We start from the raw sequence: 15,815 nt of genomic DNA on the forward strand, positions 1-15,815 counted from the left end.
GCTATGCAATTATGTGGCAGTTGCTACTGTTAGCACTGGCAAGATGACTTGTGTTTTATACGCTGATTTATTGATATAAAGTATGTGCTTAATTAACAAGTATTTATGTCCAGACAGTAGCTTTGTTAAATATAGGGTAATCACCAGGATAAGAAGGAGCACAACAAAACAAGTAGGGCAGGAAATTCTAAGTGAAGTGGATATAATCCACATGCAGGAAGATTTGCTTGAGCAATTCAGTCTTGCACACCACAGGAAAAAAAAAAAAAAAAAAAAAGCAGAAAGGTACCCCCTGGCCTTGCATTGCAGTGACCTTTCTTTTTTAGCCTCATCTGAGAAGGATACAATTCCAGTCATCTTACTGGAGATTCACATGCTTAGGAAAAAGATTGAACAATATTTATTGTGTAAAAAGGATCCTAGCATAATAACACTGAGTATTTGCAGAATGTGTTCATAAACTGTACAGATGGAGTTAAAATGCTGTAACTCAATGAAGGAGTGAGCTTTCTACTAACACTGCATCACACAGAACAGGCAGAGGGAGCACGGTTTCCGAAAGAGAAGTCAGTTGTAAAACCCTCAAGGTGAAGGCAGTGCAAGCACAAGGCCTTTTATTAGAAAGCATCCAAGAGCTGGTACTTTGTCCATCTCTGAAAATGCTCCAATTTACTACAGTTACAAATCCAGTGTAAAACAGGAAAAGCAGAGTATGTAATTTATCATGTAAACGCTCTAATTAAACCTTCCCCTACCTATGGTAAACATTTATCTTATTTTAAGAAGCTGTAAAAAGGACGTTCTTAGTCACTCTTGCTCAGCTTTGTTTTCATTGAAATCCCCACTATATAATCAATAAAATACAATCAAAAAAATTTAAGGGATTCTCCAACAGGACAAAACAGAGGGTCTTTGCCATCCTCCCCCACAGATGTGCCGCAAGGGAGCTGTGTTGCTGATTCAGCATTATGTACCTGCAAGGCTCCCTAACCCATGTGCTGATCCTGAAACCCAGAGCTATTGCAAAAGATTTTGCACATCTATGGACCCTGGTTTTTACCTTGCAAGAGTCTACCCAGGCAACCGCATGGATCATAAATCAAGGCTGAGTGGCTCCTGTGCTCTGACCTAGTACTTAAACATGCACTTCAGCTTAAGTACATTAGGAATGAGTGCCAGATTGGTATGGTACAAGACACTCTGGCATATTCTTGCTACAGGTTTTCTGCCTGCCTTCCCACACCTGCTTGTCACTAGTTCTAACTTTGGCCTTTTGTCTAGGCTTTACGCAGGACTTCAGAGCAACATGGAAATGCTTGGCCATGCAGAGAACCCTGCATGGTTCAGAAGGGGGCCGTGAGGAAGACATGGCAAGGCTCTTGGATGACCTTCCCAGCCGGTACATGAATTGAAGAGAGAAGCTTCACTGCTGGACTTGGTGGGTGGATTGGGGAACCTTGCTGGGAACTGTTCCTTGTGCCTCCACAAAATGCCCAAGGAGTGAGGGGAGAGCAGGAGGATGGGTACTCAGCAGTTGATGCTGAGCATCAAGGTGAGTGGCAAAACTCCGTGCAAGCAAGTCAGAATAGATTGGAGTGGAAAAGACCCCATGTTTACCTGAGGAAAGAGTTTTCTAGGAGCAAAGTGTTGGAAAGACAAAGCCAGGGCCAGTAACAAGGACTTTTCTTTCTGGGTGCACAACAGATACCAGTGACTGTGGAAAGAACCCTGAAGTACTTCCAGTTACAGGATGACCAGGAGCACCAGTGCCATATGGGTGTGATGTGTATGTAATAAAAGACTGTTCTAAGTGTAGTATGGATGCAGGACTATTCAGAGTAGACAGGAAAGTGGAAGGTACTTTCGAGATACTACTGCACCCATGAGTGCAGCTCCAAATGTCTGCTCATGCAAGGTGAATGTACTCAAGGAGGAAAGGGGAATGAGCTCAGAAAATAGAAAGCTTATCATGGGGTGACTAAAAGGGGTTGGTCACCCAGACAGTAAATTAAAATTTCCTAACCACTGATGGGGGGAGATCATGGCTCAGGCTTTCTGACTGGAGAAGGCTAAGTGTGGAGGTGGCTGCATGGGGGCTTGCTCTTGGGGCAGATCAGCCAACATAGCCTGGAAGGTCCCTTCCAAGTCCTACTTTGCTCAGAAGGAAAAGATGCAAAGGGGATTTCTAGACTATTTTTAGACTGCTGTTATTAAGAGGCTAGAAATAACTGTAAACTAGTTTGGGTGGTAAGCAGCCAGTGTAAACCCCTGCCACTTCCACACCTGTGACAGAAATCACTTAGAAACAACAGCTCTCCGCACATCCCGCTCCTCGGCAATGTCTCCGGTGCCAGAGGCTCTGCCAGAAGCCATATCGTAGGCTCTGGACAGCAGGTGCCAGTGGCAGGACCAGGCCCAACACGCCTGTCTGCCCTTGCAGTGGTAGCAGGACTTCAGCTCCCAGTAGCCCCCCCAGCTGCCAGTGGGCAGTAAGGTTGGGCCAGCCTGCTTCCCCTGTGGCACTAGGCCACAGCCACGTCCCCACTGCCGCAGCAGGTGCCAGGCCCCCACTGCTCCATGAGGGATCTCACAGGGCATCTCCAAGCTTTGTGTTCCTTGCTGACAGAGAGAGATGTGTTGTACATGGGCATATCGCCCACTCTGCGTTGTGTAGGGCTAGTTTATGTAGGGGAGCGCTCTTGGCTTCCCTCTGCCTGAAAGCACAAAAGTCCTTCACTGTTTTTAACTTTCCCAATGAACACATTTAGCCCCATTTTTAAAAAAGGATGAATAAGGGTCTAAAGGGCTTTGTTTTGCTCTGGGTGAGCTGGAATTTGGTGTCCATGGCACTTTCCCATGCCAGCCATGTGATGTATTTGTCTGCATGTCCTGCTATCACTGCCAGGGACATCAAAAAAAAGCTTTTCAGCAGAAAACTGGCATTTTCCAATACCCAGGAGACAGGATCAAGCAGTTTCCAATAATCCACACCTACTTGTATGTATGAAATGGCAGAGACTGAGAGCCACGCAGGGCTGACCCCTTGGCCCCGATCAGCAAGCTCTGGTCTCACTTTGTTCTCACATGGCCTGGAAATAGCTTTTGCCAGAAGTTAGATGCAGGTAGTCAGACAAAACCCCTAATTCAGTTTCCTGCATGGCCTCCCTCTAGATATAATCTTGCTGTAATTAAATCACATTACTCCAATGAATGAAAATGCAAGCCACAGATCGTGTTCCACATTGAATTTTTTCCACAGCCTGTTTTCTTAAAATTCCTCTCTCTGCTGTTCAAGGTCTTTTAGATGGAAGATGTACGCTGTGAGCCTCTCGTCAAATACTCTCAGGATTAATTGAAGAACATGATGGAAGGAATGGGAGAGTGTGAGTAAAAGGACTGGTTTATATTTGTATCCTCAAATGTCAGTTCGTTACCAAAGTTAGAAATCAGCTGATGTAGAAAACTCATTATGGCCTCATTTAGAATGCTTATTTCTCAAGAAACAAAAAAGAGTTGCCATGTGTGACTTGTCCAAGACAAATATGCCAGATTTTACCGTATGCACTGGGATGTGAAGTAAAGAGCATTTTCTTTAGGGTGCAGTATGTTTAATACTTTATATAACTTGTTTATCTGCATTTATTTAAAGTCCAAAGCAGTGAAGACTCACACAGTTACTAGTTTTCAATGCACCTATCAATATTCATCACTTTATTTGCATAGTTTTTGTATATTTTGGTTATCAATTTGGCAGCATGTAAGTTAAGGCAAAATGAAATGCACAAGGGGGTCATGTCTACAGTCCTTTGTGCTAAACTACCACTGTGATTTTTTGTACTTGTAGCTGTGTCCTGTTAACAGTTTGGTGGCACAGATTGCAGCCAGGATGCACTTGACTGCTTCTGGGGGTAAGACAGGCATGCAGTGCCTGGGACAGCCCTGCATTTGGACAGCCAGCAGGCTGTCAGTGCAATGGTATCAGTTGTGTCACGGAGCTCAGACTGACTCTGCAGGAGCAGGCTGAAGTCACCTGTCTGTTCTGCACGACCTCCCAGGTACTTTGTCATGTCCCCCTTTCCTCCAAGCAAACAAGGGTGTGACTGGGAGTGGTTTGATTTGAAAGGAAATTCTGCAAGTGAAACATCCTACAGATTTGTCCAGAACCTGACTGTTAAGGATGGTCACTGGTTAATGGTCATTGCATCTGAGCTGTGGCTGGGGCACTGCTCTGTGAAGCTACCGTAAGGGCAAGGCAGGTGAGGTGGTACGTCGCTTAGTAGTGCTCACTGGATTTCCCAAGCACTGGTAGTGTGTCATCCGTGCAACACTTGTATTCAATTAGAAGGTGCATACCCGAATCAAGGGAAATTTGGGAGAATAATTAAAAAATGAGTATATTACAGGGAAGGAAAAAAAAAAAAAAAAAGCAATTGCTGAAGAAATTTGCCAAAAATTTTTTAACCTCTGGGTTAAATTTTATACTCGGTAGTCCAGCCTTCGCCATTTGTAGACACTTGGAGTTACACCTCGCCGTACAACGGCTCCCCTGGGAATACGTGAGTGTCCCCGCGAAGTGCGGTGCCTCCAGGGGAGAGCCGCGGCCCTTCTTCGGGCATCCTTGCCTGCACCTCCTCTCTGCCCGGGGTCCCCGCCGTGCTACAGCTGCGGTGGCCTGGCCGCGCTGTCCTTTGTCACCTCTTTCTCCCCAACCCGACCCCGCGACGCTCCGCTTCCAGAGGAAGCCCGGCACCCTCCGTGTCCCCCCCCCTCCCTCCCCCTCCGCAGGCCGCCGAACTCCTTTCTGACAGGAATTTGAAGCCCTTCTCCTGCCCGCGGGTAGGCGCGGCGCCTTTAACGCGGCCGCCATGTCGCGGGCGGCGGCCGCTGCGGGCCGCGTGTGGCGGCGGCGTGAGGCGGGCCGGGAGCCAGGCGGGGCCGCCGCCCGGTGTCACCCGGAGCCGCCTCCCAGCGCCCCGCTGCCGGCGGGGGGGCGGCCGGGGGCGGCGGGGTGGGGGGGGGGGATGCTCCGCCGGGCCGGAGCAGCGCGTAGCGATGCTTTGGTTTAGTGGCTCCTAGGTAGGTGTCTCCGTCTTCGCTTCCCCCGGCCGGGATCCCCGACGACGCCGGCGGGAGAGGGCTCGGAGATGCTCCCAAAATGGTGCGTGGAGCCCTCCCCGCCGGCAGCGGGGCAGCGCCGGGAGCCCCCCGCGGTCCGGGAGCGGGCGGGGAGCCCCGGCCGGGCGGGGGCAGCCGTGGGCGGTGGGGCCGCGGCTGTCAGCCCGCGGTCACCTCGGGTGAACCGGGCGAGCTCCTCGGGCAGCGGCTCTGAGAGCCCCCGCCATCAGTTCGTCGCTGCCTCCCTCCTCGGTGCTTCTTGCGCCGGTGCCTGTGTAATAAAGGGTCCTTTATTTTCTTGTTTATTTTATTTTTTTTTTTTTTTTTTTGTCGAGCGGTGTTAATTGCTATCGGCTGTGTTTGTAAAGTTGTGGCTGAAGAGCATGGTTTCCCTGTTGGGTACTTCCCTGAGCGCTGTGACATTTCGCCGGCGTCCATTAGCGCGACAGCAGGAGCGTCCTGAGCCCTCGGTTAGTTCGTGGTGCTCTCGGCAATAGGAATGTCTTCCCTGAGAGCAGAAAGGAAGGGCTGGGGTCGGTTCTGCCTGTTCCTTGGAGCGGTGGAAAACGCTGTGCAGTGAAAGCGCTCTGGCACGGCACGAGGAGGGAAACCAGGTTGTCTCCTGTGTCCTTTGTACGGTCCTTTCCTTTTCAGAGTTCAGCGTACCCACAGAAGAGGCTGTGCTAGTGCAGGAAGGATGGTCGTACGGATAAGGTACGGGATTAGGCCTCAGGAGTTTTGGGCTCGATCAGTAACTTGGCTTTCCAGCGTTATGTGTGACTTGGGTAGAAATCACGACGCTCATCTGTGCCTCAGGTTGCCCGTTTGTAAAACAAAGACATGGACTTAAACCTCACTAGGGATAGGACTGCACACCAGTTCGGGATGCTCAGCATAGCGGGGTGACCAAAGGCATTGTAAGCACATACGGGCTCTAGCTTTGTACGTATCGCAGGTCAATCTCGCTAGATATAGTGTACATCAAAATTTTATTAGCTTAAAAAAAATCAAATGTGGTATTACCTTCCTTGATTTTCAGGCAGGAAACATTTGTGTTAAAAGCATGGGTAAACTTTTCCTAGTTCATTAGCTATAACTGGCTTTGCCAGGCTTCTGACGAAAGCAGTCTTTTGACAGTGCTTTTGCTCTCAGGTGGAAATGGTTGTGTCTGTATACTGCTTGTTTCTGTTAGCATAATATTGCGCTGTTCGTACCACCAATAATTTAATGTGGCTTTTTCCCCTCCTGTTGATAGTTGCTGAAGAAATCTCCTCCCCATGCTAACCGTTGACATGGAAAACAAGGAAAATGGCTCTCTGGATGTCAAAAAGTAAGTGATTCCGTGGTGTTAAGTTTATGTAAACAGCACATCAGTTTTCATTGTAGTTTTTCATTGACTTAATGTGGTTGGCAAGGGTGGGGAATCTCCATCTTTGTTTGTTTCAAACCTTCTGTATTCTCCATTACTTTTATTTCTGCTTTGAAATTGAAGAGTCTCAGGCATTGATGTAATTAAAAGTGGTATGTGGGAGGACATACCACAATGGAGAGATGCAGAAACTAGTAAGTTGGGAGTGTCCCTTTTTCCATTGATTTCTAATTTCAACCAGAGATCAAAGCAAGTGGTAGCCCTGTAACCAATACTCTACCTTTGCTCATCTGTCAGTTTTTACTTTTTTCACCACCCATTGTGACTGAAACAGTGAAACTCTTGAGGAAGGACTTGCAAAAGTCAAAGCAGGAAACGATGCCCACGGGAGTCTTTGTACTTTCAGCTAGTGGCTTTTTCAGAACCAATGCCTGATGGGGAAAAGCGTCCCACGTGGAATATGTCTCCTCTCTTTGAAAGAGGCATGCACATTTCTCTGCTGACTACCCAGACACCCTGAGCTGAGAAGTAGTAGCAACAGCACGTGTCTTTGGTTTCGGTTCTGAAAATAGATATTTTAAACTGTTTGCCGAAGAAGCCCTAAACTACTATGTTACTACTACAGACCTAGGGTGCAAATAAGACAGAGACATGGTGTGCACAGCTCTACAATTTTCTTCAGTGTGGTGGACTGCAAACTAAGGGATAGGATCTGTTCTAGAGGCATTTCCATATTCCTAAAGGTCAGCAGTTTTTCAGTGAGAATTATTAGTCCTAATTTAAGTTATGACCTGAAAAGTGCATTTCTGTGCGGAAAAATTGGCTGGGCTGTGTTAGGCTTACAGATGCTGTGGTGATATATAACACAAAGAAAGGGAACTGGATAGAGTTCATCATCTGTCCTTTCAGATTGCAACACTTTACAAAGCTGCACCTTGTTCTTTTCCTTCATATCTCTTTGCTACAAGCCTTCCACAAAAACATGCCAATGCTTACGTTCCCTGGCACTAAATAATATAAGCAATAGCAGTAATAATGGTCACTTCAGAATGCTGTTGAAACATCTGATTATGACACAGCATCAAAAGATCTGTTGGTGGCCATTAATATGGGTATCCTTCCTCTTCATTTGAGACATTGGCTACACCACACCAATACAAAATGCACTTCCCTACTTAGTGACTATGTGTAGGTTATACTCTGTGTGTCCCTCAGAAGCCACCTCCAGTTACCTGTTTTTCTTCTACAACCAGGACTCCGTGGCAGGCAGGAGAAGGGCAGCAGTCAAAGCAAAGACCGTTTACATTTAATTGTTTTCCCCCAAGGCTTGCGTGATAAAAGTTCAACTACTAATTGCAGTGGTGTTTTTTTTGTTTTTTTGTTTTTGACTGATGGTGATTGTAATTAAACTGATCAGAAGCTGTGGCTTCTAAATGAAAGCATATAGTAGCATGTGCATATCTACAAAGGAGGTATTTGGCACTTTCCTGAAGTCGTTATAAATAGATTGGATAAAATCTGTTCACAGCTATGTCCTTTCAGGCCTTGCTGCTTCTGCCACATGATGGCAATAAAGCCACAGGGACAGTGGTGAAAAGCAGACAAGCTAAATCTTTATTCATTGTTCATACAATTGGTATGAATTCCTGGTTATGAAGCCTAAAATGCAAGCCCTCTTAAGGTTTTACAGCATCCAGGATGCCTGGCATAAGCTGGTGTATGGCTGAGCCATGGCTGTTATATATTCCCCTTTCTTATCTAAAGATTCCAGCCATGCACAACGGCGGGGCAAGGAGGAGGCTGTCTAGAAGCCAAATGAGCATCTGTGCGGGTAGATGGGCTAAAATCCAGCCAGTCTCCAACAGTCTGCTACATGCCATGCTACTCCTTGAGGGAGGAACTTGCAATTATTTCCTGAGATTAGTTAACGATGAAGGTGGTGCCCTTGAAGCCATTGCAGTTGGGCCTGGGATGGGGCTGGACCAAGCTGTATGTTCCCTAGCAGTAAAAGAAGAGCTTTATGAAAACCAGTACATTTGGGCTGAAATAAGCAAAATAGAGTCGGGAGGTATTTTTTACAAGTCAAGTCTTTCATTTGCTGTTCAAGAAAAATTAAATTCAGTATCTCCTAGGAATTTTACTTTTCTTAATAGTGAGCTTTGGGGATTTAGTTTGCTTGTCTTTAAGTAGAAGATGAGTCATCGCAAGTGGTAGTTTACATATTGGGGGAAATGCAGAGGTTTAAATAGAGTGCTGCTTCCACACATACCTGTAGGTTTTTATGCTGTTTTTTTTTTATGGCATTTTACTTCTTAGGTCTCTGAATGTGTACAACACCAAAAATCTTTATCGGAAGACTTTCTTTGCTTTTTTTTTTAGGAAAAAAAAAGTGTTGTTTTGATAAGCTGGCCAGATAGTCTCATTTTAAATTTTGCCGAGGGTTGCTTTTCTCTATTCCCAATCAGCAGAGCAATTCATGAAGTAAGTCATTATGTGATGAGCAAGAGTAAGAAACTCTGGCCTTTTGCTCCTTGCTCTGAAATATGTGTATATTCTATGTGATAAGTGAAATAAACTGCTTTTAAAAGGCCAACTGCAGCATACAGTGTGATTCATAGTTATTTAGAAAGTCCCTAGATTTGTCCAAAGTTGAATCAAAAACAAACTTTAGAGGATATTCTATATTGAGCAATTGCTGGTACCTCTCATTCTTGTTTTACAAGGTAAAGATGGTTTCCAGTAGTTTTTATCTATGTTACAAGAAAGCATAATCTCATCTTGGAAAAGAGTAATCTGCAAACTGCAATTCTTTATAAATACGTGGTAGTTGAGAACAGCCTGCACTCTTGAAAGACTATGTAGTTCGGACATGGTAGTCTTTGTTCTCCAGCTGCAAAGGCAGCACACTCAACAGGAAAAGATCCTGGCTGACTACCTTTGGCGGATGTGAATATTCATGTACTTTCTTCTTTTCTGAAGCGAGAGAGGTACAGAACAAGTACAGAGGAACAGAACAGGAGTGCCTGTTCTGTATTGGAGTGGTGGGAGGTGTGTTGAAAGGTACTTTTCCTGGAGGTACAGAGAAGGAGGGAATGTACATGGGTTGTCTGTAAAGAAGCAGCAGATACTATAGATATTTAGTGATTACTTGTCTGGATTTGTGCTTTGCAGTTCAGTAGAAAATGGAAGACCTCTGGATCCTGCTGACTGGGCTGTTATTGATGTTGTGAATTATTTTAGAACAGCTGGATTTGAAGAACAAGCCAGTGCTTTCCAAGAACAGGTAAATCTGCTAGGAAACACCCTGGCACAGTGGAGATTTGCTGTTAGCTCTTAACATGCAGAGAGATGCCTCTCTAGACAGCACTAGAAAAGCATACCGAAAGCTGGCATTGAAGTTGCATCATGAAAAAAATGCAGAATATAGAGGAGTAGCAGAGAAGAAATTTATACAGTTCTCCAAAGCATACAGAGTCTTACCTGATGCCAAAAAAAAAAAAAAAACAGAATGGTGATGTCAAATCTATGGAAGCAGTTTTAATGGGGAAAAAAAAGAGGTGGAAGAAGTAAAGCTTGCAGTAAACACAGAGATATAATATACTTGAATATATATTCACACGTACCCAGGTAAGCATAGAGAATCAGTTTTCTATTCAGTGAAAGCCTTAGATTATCTAGATCTAGCGTTTATTGAATCCACAGGGAACCTTGTGGAAGAAGAAGGGAAGGGAAGTAAATGCTGTCTGTTCCTGGAGTTTGTCCTACTCCGGGTGCTGGATTTACTTCATTTGCATCCCTCTAAGACTGTTCTTACGAAGTAGCGTCATTGACCAGCAGTCGAAAAGGCAACTTATACTCAGTGGTGTCAGAATTCCCACAAAAAAAGACTTGTGACAAATGGAAATGAGAAAATAGAAACTGTTTTTAACCATTAACAGTTTCAGCAGTAATTGGAAGGAGGCACCTGCTATAATTTGGTAAAAAGTTATTGTAATCCTTATTTTTTAGAAATGCTGTCACACTGTGCGCCTTGGGAGGGATTAGCAGTTGATACCTCTCAGTGAGATTTCACTTTCAGCTGACGTTTGACTATGCTTTTTTCTTGTATTTAGTATTTTTAAAATCTGTCAAATCATGAGAGAGATCAATGGACAAATTGCTGTTGAACTCTAATATATCTTCCCTTTTTTTCATGTTCAGTTGTAACCAAGGCTGTGATTTGTGACATTCTGAACACAACGTTTAATATTTGTAAGGAAGATACTGCTGTGGGATAAATTAATGTATAGTATATATTACTTACAAAAATGCACAATTTTGGCAATATATAATCATGGACAACAGTGTATGCAGGCATCTGAACTTGTTGTTGGCTGTTGATACCAAACTTAAAATCTATTAATTGTTTTATTGACAGTAGAAAAGACAGCAACGAAGTGAATTCCAGTGCAGGTATACGCCATAAGGTTGAAGATTTCTTTCGGCTATGATGACCCTGCAAGGTCTGGCAGTGTTGTGAGACACCAGTCATAGCTCTGTAGGTGTAGGTCATGTCTCCTGGGTAGTGCACTGTGGTTGAGCTGTAGGACTGTGCAAGTAAAAGGATGGTCCTTTGTCTGAAATGAAGATGGGAGTTGTGATGTGTGAATTCTTTCTTTTGCTTTTTGACTCATGAAAAAATGACTTACAGTTAACTTGCAAACATAAGACAAGGTTTTGAGGTGGAAGAAAAAATCCACAAAAGTTCCCTCAGAGTGTTGATCTCTGCAGTTAGACCCTTTTCAAATTTTTGATTGCAGGAATCCTTTTCCCCCACATAAGAAGTTGGCCCTTTAAAGCTGGCACCTGAAGTTATTAGCAGATACTGACTAGTCCAAACTTGCACGTTGCTGTCAGTGGTAATTCTGAAATGCGTTTCACTGCCTTCTCCATAAGTGTATCCTTCCCTTAATGGCTGTTAATTAGGCAAGCTGTACATGTACCTATTAATTTTAAACAGATGTACAAGGAGGGAATTTTGAAATGAGGTTGATTTAGATTTTGTGCTTAACTAACTAGCATTTATGCTACAGTCAGCACAGGTGAGCACTTGAAAAACCAGACAGCAGAATTTAGCAGCTATAAACGTTGTTTCGGGAAATTAAAGGCTATTAATTGTTTTCTCAATGATTCTCTGTAATAGTCTTCCATTTGTTGCATGATTGTTCTCAACTGTTTGATTTGTATATCATCTTTATCAATTCTTTAATTCTGCTTTCAGGAAATTGATGGCAAATCGTTACTGTTGATGACAAGAAATGATGTACTGACTGGACTTTCATTAAAACTGGGGCCTGCGCTAAAAATCTATGAATATCACGTAAAACCTCTACAGACACAACATCTAAAGAACAACTCTTTATAGCAAATTGTCTAATTGGGGTCATGTTGTGCCTCAAACAGTATATAAGCAATTTGGTTTCATGTGATGGAACTTTGTAAAGAGAGAATATATTAAGAATTTAAACCAAATTAAGATATATATCCTATTGGATAGAGTTGGCAATATATACTGAGTCTGAACTGAGAGAGGTGGTGTGTATTTTTTACATAGTACATGATTTTCTCTTTTAGGATTTGTCAGTGAGCATGTTGAGATAGCTATATCGCTATATCCAGAACAAAAGGGAGGCATGTCATTCTCGTTTTTGAGCCAGACGTGTTCTTGATTTCATGAATTAAAATACCAAAAAAAATAATATATATATATATATATATATATATATAAATAAAGTTTACATGCATCTTTGGGAGAGATAAACCAATAGAAGTAGGTTTTGGTTTACATTAAAGACCTACTAAAATTACTGCTACTTGTAATTCTGGGATGGGACTGACACTTGCCAACTCACCCTTTTTTGCAGAGGGTCCTATTTTGACCTTATTAAGGTTTATTTGTGGTATGCTGCAATGTTTAAAGCTGTACATAAAACTAACATAACCCCTTCGATAGCAGAAGGCGTTGCTGACAAGTGAAACTGGGTTGTGTATTTTTTTGCTGTCCTTTAAATTTTCAGCTTGTTTTCACTTGTTTTTAATAGTAGTTCTATGTAAAGTATAGTTGATTTTTAAAAGTTTGTGTTGCTTTGCAAACAAAAAAAATCTTTTTATTTTTTTTAATTTATGATAATTTGTTTTCTAACATTATGCAGAAGTTTGTAAAAAAAAAAAAAAAAAGTGAAATTCTGCACATTTTTAATATTGTCTGTCATTGGTGTTGTAATGGTTGATGATTTTCTTTTAATGCTTTACTTAACGGTTTGAATACTTGTTTTAAAAACTGAAAGAAGCTGTCTTGTCACCATACATCTCTGTTAAAAGAGAATCTTGTTCAAACTGTTTGTACTAGTTCCCTATTTGATAGGTTGCTTGCTATATCCCAATAAAGCATTGCTTATGCTTGGATTCAGTTTACTTTACAGATTTTTTGTTTTACTTTTCTTGTTTCTTTGTTGTGGTATACTGGAGCACTTGTCTTTTTCCATTCCCCCATTAAAACGATACAAAAAACTACTTAATATTCAATGTTCTTCTGATTACTTTTAACACCACCTACCAAGATACTTAAAGATTTCATTATTTTTGCTTTTTTTTTGTCCCGTGTTGCATACTGCTGAAGGAGAGGATTTGAAGCACTGGTCATGTTCACCAGTAATATCTGAGCTTTTGTTCCCCTTGTCTAGAGCTGTCAGTGGTGCAGAGGTGCAACACTTGGCACTGGTATAACAGGGTGAATCACCCCGCAGTTCCTGGAAGATAACCCACAGATGGTGCTAAGCACTGTCCAGGCTCCTCATCTTCCCTGGCCCAGAGAGCTTTGTGTTGACCCCTAAAATGGGCCATGCGGTTACATCAGTGTGGCTGAGCAAAAGAACTTGGGATGGAGTAAATTACCAGGAGAGCGTGGTTTAAGTGGAAATGGTGTGGGAGGCAATGGTGAGGGGATGCAGGTCAGAAGGGAGAAAGTAGTAAAGAGTATGGTGATTTCAGCCCAGTGGGGACAGGAGAAGCTCCTGCCTAGTGGTGGACCTGCCTTCACTTCTGATTTGGCCAAGTGCAAGGTGGCTGTGGATGCTGCAGTGGTAAGGGAGCTGCTTGTGATTTCTGGTATTGAGGTTTGAGAGGGGTTAACACCACATGTATATCTGCACTACAGGTAAAGCTCACGGTATGCGATGTGATACCTACACCACACAGCAGCATGCTTTCTTGTATAGTTTCTAACCTTTACACTGTACAAAATATGTATTTAGAATTTTAGATGCATGATAGGATATTGGGGTGCATTAACTGTTTCTCTTTGTTTCCCTTGTACTGTGCTGTGTACTGTAGGTATCGGTCTGTTTTAGCAATAGGTTTGTAAGTTGCAGCCTGAATTTTGCTTGCAACTTAATTGTTTATGATTTGGTAGCATTGAGGAATACCTACTGAGAGTAGGGATCTTTCATTCAAATAGAGAGAATCATCCCTGCCCTTGGGCGTTTTCAGGTACAGTCTGTATCAGGCTGGTTAGAGGCTGCAACTGAAAAATTATACGTGAAACTCCTCAATATTTTAATGAAGAATTAGATCAGTTTATGAAAAGGATTATGAGAAGCAGCTGCCTCTAGCAGTCTGAGGATCCCTACCGGCCCTTTATTTGTGGAATTATTGTTGGAGAAATACATAATGCTATGTTACTGAAAGATGAACTGAATATTCTCTTTTTCTACATTTGCATTTTTTTGGGGTGTGATTGACTCATTTTGGAGATCTGTGGATGATGTAGAATTGAAAGTAAAAGATGTTTATTCCATTAGGAAGTAAAAATCTTCACTGTACAGCTGTGAGGGCTCATTCAGTGATTACTGAGTACTCCGCTTTCCTTTTAATGCATTTTACTGTGCAAATGAATTAGATTCAAAAACATCCAGATTGTACTTCTCTTTTGATCAGCACTGCTAACTTGTTCATACAAGCAGAGGCATAACAGAAAGCTCACTGCAGGCATGAAAGGCAATTTGGAGGATGTTACTTGGAACTGTACTTTCTTTTTTTTTTTTTTTTTTATTGTCCCTGATCTTTATTATAGTTTTCCTACTGTTCTCTGAGCTTTCCAATGCTGCCATTCCCTTTGTGCAGGTGACTGTCCTGTTTTTTTGTTACGTTCTCCTTGCTGTTTCTGGGAGAGAAAAAAGCTTTTAAAAAGAGAATGGAGGGTCTGAAAGAAGAAGTCAAAGCCAGATTATTTTTAGCTACCATTCCTCTTGCAGAAAACACAGCTGCTGTTGAAATGGGGAAGCAGCTGATGGGCATTGCTGGATACCCTGTCAATACTGCAGTTCGAATAGTGGCAGAGCTGTGCAGAAGTCCGGTTTAAAAGCCAATGCTGTGCTTTGGGTGGTGGTTAAGCTGCTAGGTGTCTGTCTGCTCAGCTGATACTGGATGTGAGAGTGACAGTGGTCTCAATGCTGCAGGTCTTCTTGCTTTCACACTGAGCATATTTAGAATATGTCCTCCCTCTCTGAGAGGCAGCTCAAAGGAGTAAAGCAGCAGTCAGCTCCCTTACCCTACTGCCAGCCAGCAGAAGAACAGAGACGTGCTGCAGCCGAGGTCCTCCTGTTTACTGTCCTGCCTCTTGACCATTTTCTTTTCTGAAGCTGTACGTACACAGTGCATAGGTCGTTCTCTTTGCACCCAGGGACCACACAAAGTACCACACCCGGTGTGTAAGACAACTGCCAGCAAAGCATGAAGGCTGTGCATGGGCCCGTCCGCCCAGGTCACTTTCTCAATCCAGAGAAAACAGTTCTGCCTGCTGATCTCTCCTATCTTTGTGTTCAATTGTTCTCTTTAAAACAGCTTGTTCTAATGTGCTCTGCTTTGTTTTTATCAGTTAGTAGGAATTCTCTTTTCTTACAATTACAGGACAAGGCTCAGCAGCTGTAGCGAAGGGAGTAGCTACCCATGCATCACTCCTGCTTATGAGTGGCCCAGGCAAAATGTCACCTTAGGCCCTTGCTGTCAGCAGTTACTTGCTGAATGACCACTTCTCTCCCTTTCCTGCTTTTTTCAGTGTATTCACTTTCTACCACGCCCCTTACCAGCTTCTCTTTTCAAAAATCAGCATTTAATTGGTCTGTTACCTGTAATGCTCTATCTCCATATACTGTCTTATTAAAGGAAACAATCACAGTTATTTGAAAAGCAGACGGTCCTACTTTATGTGAATCCAGGGAAACTACAACCTTATTTCTCATTTTCTTATGCCAATATTTTATAATTATTGAAAATTTGAAGGCTGAGACTGAGC

The 15,815-nt window shown here is 43.1% G+C and overlaps 1 protein-coding gene across 3 annotated transcripts; it reads left to right on the forward strand.

The window, feature by feature from the left end:
* The first annotated feature begins 4,933 nt into the window (after positions 1–4,933).
* SAMD13 (sterile alpha motif domain containing 13) lies at positions 4,934–12,937 on the forward strand. 3 transcript variants are annotated; one of them, XM_068690676.1, is made up of 5 exons: positions 4,934–5,076; positions 5,770–5,829; positions 6,371–6,445; positions 9,656–9,767; positions 11,745–12,937. In XM_068690676.1, exons 3-5 carry the CDS (start codon positions 6,393–6,395, stop codon positions 11,886–11,888), a joined length of 309 nt encoding a protein of 102 aa, XP_068546777.1. In that variant the 5' UTR covers positions 4,934–5,076; positions 5,770–5,829; positions 6,371–6,392; the 3' UTR covers positions 11,889–12,937. The 3 variants fall into 3 exon arrangements, with proteins under 3 accessions (XP_068546777.1, XP_068546779.1, XP_068546778.1); XM_068690677.1 differs by lacking the exon at positions 4,934–5,076 and adding an exon at positions 5,085–5,585; XM_068690678.1 differs by lacking the exon at positions 5,770–5,829 and having other exon boundaries at positions 4,997–5,076.
* The last annotated feature ends 2,878 nt before the right edge of the window (positions 12,938–15,815 follow it).

Source organism: Anas acuta, chromosome 8, assembly GCF_963932015.1.
Source record: "Anas acuta chromosome 8, bAnaAcu1.1, whole genome shotgun sequence".
Lineage (NCBI taxonomy): Eukaryota > Metazoa > Chordata > Aves > Anseriformes > Anatidae > Anas > Anas acuta.

Excerpts from the sequence above, each read along its gene's own strand:
- SAMD13 (XM_068690676.1), top strand. The coding sequence starts at position 6,393 with ATGCTAACCGTTGACATGGAAAACAAGGAAAATGGCTCTCTGGATGTC. Across the intron at positions 6,446-9,655 it reads GGCTCTCTGGATGTCAAAAA|TTCAGTAGAAAATGGAAGAC; the intron begins GTAAGTGATTCC and ends TGTGCTTTGCAG. Across the intron at positions 9,768-11,744 it reads CCAGTGCTTTCCAAGAACAG|GAAATTGATGGCAAATCGTT; the intron begins GTAAATCTGCTA and ends TTCTGCTTTCAG.